The sequence below is a fragment of the Gossypium arboreum genome, chromosome 6, assembly GCF_025698485.1.
Source record: "Gossypium arboreum isolate Shixiya-1 chromosome 6, ASM2569848v2, whole genome shotgun sequence".
NCBI lineage: Eukaryota > Viridiplantae > Streptophyta > Magnoliopsida > Malvales > Malvaceae > Gossypium > Gossypium arboreum.
This window is the reverse complement of record NC_069075.1, coordinates 60,096,406-60,100,461: the sequence shown is the minus strand read 5'-3', so window position 1 is coordinate 60,100,461 and position 4,056 is coordinate 60,096,406. Positions and strand designations below refer to the sequence as shown.

At 31.4% G+C, this 4,056-nt stretch overlaps 1 protein-coding gene across 1 annotated transcript; it reads right to left on the bottom strand.

The window, feature by feature from the left end:
* Positions 1-1,340: 1,340 nt before the first annotated feature.
* LOC108485790 (uncharacterized) lies at positions 1,341-3,332 on the bottom strand. The gene is made up of 3 exons (XM_017789636.2): positions 2,872-3,332; positions 2,702-2,782; positions 1,341-1,913 (listed from the first exon to the last, which is right to left on the bottom strand). The coding sequence occupies exons 1-3, from the start codon at positions 3,196-3,198 to the stop codon at positions 1,578-1,580; spliced, it is 744 nt and encodes a 247-aa protein (XP_017645125.1). The 5' UTR covers positions 3,199-3,332; the 3' UTR covers positions 1,341-1,577.
* Between the last annotated feature and the right edge of the window lie 724 nt (positions 3,333-4,056).

Below are 4,056 nucleotides of genomic sequence, written 5' to 3'. Positions count from 1 at the left end.
AGAGCTATGAAATAAGAGAATCGCATTAGTGAAAATATTATGGTATACTGACTTATACAACATTTATACATTTTACAATTTAATCTTTAATTGACAATTTTACTAAAAATCACTTTACAAATGTTGTTTATCTAACAATAGGCATGCATTTTCTATCATCAAACATCAAAATACACATGTATTCATTAATGGAAGAACCCTAAACCTTTAACAGTTTTGCAAATTAATCCCCGGGCTAGCTAGATTAAGTTGCAATGATCTCGAAAACATAAAAATCATTAAAAACCGAGTCAAAAATCACTTACATGCACTAAAGTCAATACCCGAATGCTTCAATCACAAAAATGGAGTTCTCTTCTTCTAATTTTCGGCTAGGGAAGAAGATGGACTAAAAAATATGGTTTTATTTTACTAAATTCTAATTTAATAACTAAATTACTTATTTAACCTTAATATATAACCTTTAAAGCCATTAAAAGATGTCCATCTTAGTCCACTAACTTTATAAATGGGCTAATTACCACATAAGGACCTCCACTTTAAAATTCTATAGCTATTAGACACCTTTAGCTAATAGAAAACAAGTTTTACACTTTACGCAATTTAGTCCTTTTTATCAAATTGAACATTCAAACGATAAAATTTCTTGACGAAATTTTCACACAATCATACTATCATGTTGTAGACCTCAAAATAACAATAAAATAAATATTTCGACCTTAAATTTGTGTTTCTGAAACTACTGTTCTGATTTGACTAAAATCAAGCTATTACACCACACTTGAATTTAAGAACAAGACACTTCCTTTGTATGTTTTAGTAAGGAAAATTGGATGAGGATTAACATTGGCATAAAGATAAATCGCCATAAGTGAATTCATATGTGAATAAGTTATAGGCTATGGTAAAAGTAGAATGAGCCCTAAATTGGGGGCAAAGTCAAAAAAAAATTTAGGTAATCAAAATTAAATTATAATTTTTACGATAGTAAAATATAATTTCATCATTTGAATAATTTATATTTTTATAATTTTTAAAAGATTAAATTTTTACCATTTTAAAGAGATTGAGACCTCTATCAACCCCTAGATACGCCTTACCCTAGATTAAAAGTGTGCCCATAATAAGAACCAAATTTTACCCTAGATTAAAATATTTATTTGAATTACCAAATTTTGGAAAAAGTGATAAAATGTAAAATTTTATACTGAAAATAGTAAAAAAAATCCTCTTTTAAGTTACCAAACTCTCTATTTATGAAAAAAAGGTGTCAAAATATATTATTATATAGATATATAATAATAACAATTAAAATATGTAAATATAAGAAAGCAAAAGAATAAACATTAATAAGGGTTGGTAAATATTAGAAAAATGAACAGAATATAATATTCAATTAGAAGACTTAACAAAATGTTTGATTTACCCTATTTACTTTCTATAGACTTCCGAGCTGAAAATATATATACTAGGCCATGATATGTGGAAAAAGAAAACACCTTGTTTGTCGGGCAAGGCGCAAAGCACACATCAGGTGGTAGACTGGTAGTCTTGAAATGTTTGGAATTTGCAGTCAACTAATAACTTGCCAAATTTGACACTGACTTAGAGCTATTTCCGGCATTCTTGGAGGTGCAATCCCTGGCCCAGTGCCCAGGCTTACCGCATTTATAGCATGTGCCAGATTTAGCAGGCTTTCCTCCAAATTCAGCAGGAGAATCTGATGAAGAAACATGACAATCTTTAGCCCAGTGCCCATCCTTTCCACATTTGAAGCATGAAGATCCGGTTCTTATGGTATAGGCGTTGTTGCTTCGATCATTCATATTGCAGTAGCCTTTAGAAGCGCTAACTAGAGGAGCAGTTGATACATTGTGATCATTGCATGATTGGAAGGAACCCCCAGAACTTACCTACATGGATAGAAAAGCCTTAAGCCAACATGGTCGTCCTAAATGCCTATGTCGATACAAAAAATGGTTCAAAGCCATCTATACAATTAACTTTTCAATAAATGCCAATCTTTGAAGTCAATACTAGGATGCCATAACTAATCTTCTAATACACACACACACACAAAAAAAAAAGCTCAAGTTGTAGTTCAAGGCAAAGAACAAGCCTTGAATGATCAAGCAGGGTTAAGGACGAGCTGAAATCATTCTCTACCACTAAATATCTCTTGTTCTTTCCCACTGCTGCTTATCGGTTGGTATGATAGTACACTATTTGATATTGTGTATGGCAGAAGAAACAATCAACATTTTCTTACTTAATAGGAAAGTACTATGTGGTTACATGTTCGGTAATAATTAAATCTTTGTCCATTAGAGCTATATCCACTTTCATAATATCTAGGTAACTGCGAGTGACTCACACAAGGATTCCTCTATTTGATGGCATAGATTATGCTTGCTGTTTATCTAGTTCTGTTCCAACATGTACAAGTTCAGATTGCTGTGAACTAAGTTATTGCTGTCAACTAAGTTAAATTTCCTCCGGTGAAACGTAGTCTAAAATTGTTTGTTTACCTCTTCAAAACAATGCTTATTTTGGCCAACATATTTTACACTATAAGACTCCCAGTGATCATATGTTGCATAAAATCTTACCTTGTAAATAAATTGATAACTAATACAATACGGATTTATAAGCTTCAGCGTTTAACTCCAAAATATGAATCCAGTGGAAGGGAAAACTTTACCTTGGTAGGCATAGGAATGTTATTAGTTTGGGAGGCAATGTCATTGTCACACCACAAGAAAAAACCACAGCCTCCATTTTCCTACGCCAGAAACCAGAAGCCATTGCTTGAACTTCAAGGCATAAGCTGTTGGAAGAGATTTTAAGATAGTAAAGTAAGGGAGAATGAACCTGTCGGAGAGGACATTTATAGAACATGCGGCCGCGATTCCTTTCAGTATGAGCAGTGAGAATCAAACAGGGACCGGAGCCGCAGGGGCAAGTCTTCTCTGAATCTGATCCCGCTGCAGCTGAAGCAGCAACTCTGCTCTTGCACTGCCAGGTATTAAGGGGGTTAATGTGTTGCCAGAAACGGCTTTTGCTCCCTTTGAGGGCAGCAGTGTAGGCTCCCTCCGTTTCGTCTTGGTTAGGTTTACGGCGCTTGGCAAATGATTCAGCAGCCTCCACTGCCGACAGGAACTCCGCCTCTTCCTCTTCCGTTTCCATTATTCTCTTCATCTCTCTCTCTATCTCATTTGAAATTTGATTCGAACACCTTATTTATAAATTAATTAAATAAATTACCCTCTCGGCTCCCCCCGTCTTTCATTTTTGAAAATTTTCCCTCCTTAACTGCCCTTTTCCCGCATCGTTTTCTTTTTTCCTTTTATTTTGTAACTAATTCAATTCCTAACAATAATTTTAAATTTAATGTTAAGTGTTCCATTTATAAATATATAAAAAATGCTTGTAAAAAGTGAAATCCTTTTATCTATAAAATCAATATTTAATCTATAAGAATGAAAACTGAGTACAACTTAAAAAATTTAACCCATAACATAAATATTTTATTTTTAATTTTGTTCTTATGTTTTTAAATTAAATTTGACTATTGATCTTTAAAAAAATCAAATTTGATTATCAACCTTACTTTTAAAAATAAATCAAATTTTTATTTTTAATCAATATATTAGCTAAAACGTTAAATTTTAAACATAAACAACCCGCATGTACTTCATGCTATTTATTTTTAAAATTTTTATTTTTAAATATTTTTATAATTTTATTTGTTGACAAAAATAGTGTTGTCACCATGAATTTAAAATAGACTATCACACGACTTATCACGTCAAGATCATTAAAATTTAATATTTTAATCACCATTTTCATTAAAAAAGTGATTTTATTCTTTTGAAAGATTACTAGCCAAATGTAGCTTTAAAAAACAAAAGGAAATTGAAAAATGTAAGTAAAGAGTGTTAAAATTTTCATTAGACCAAATTTATATTAATATATTTCAATTCTGAAAACCTTGAAAAAAATAAAATAATTATTTTAAAAACTAATAATATTTTACTTGAAGTAAGTCATTATTCA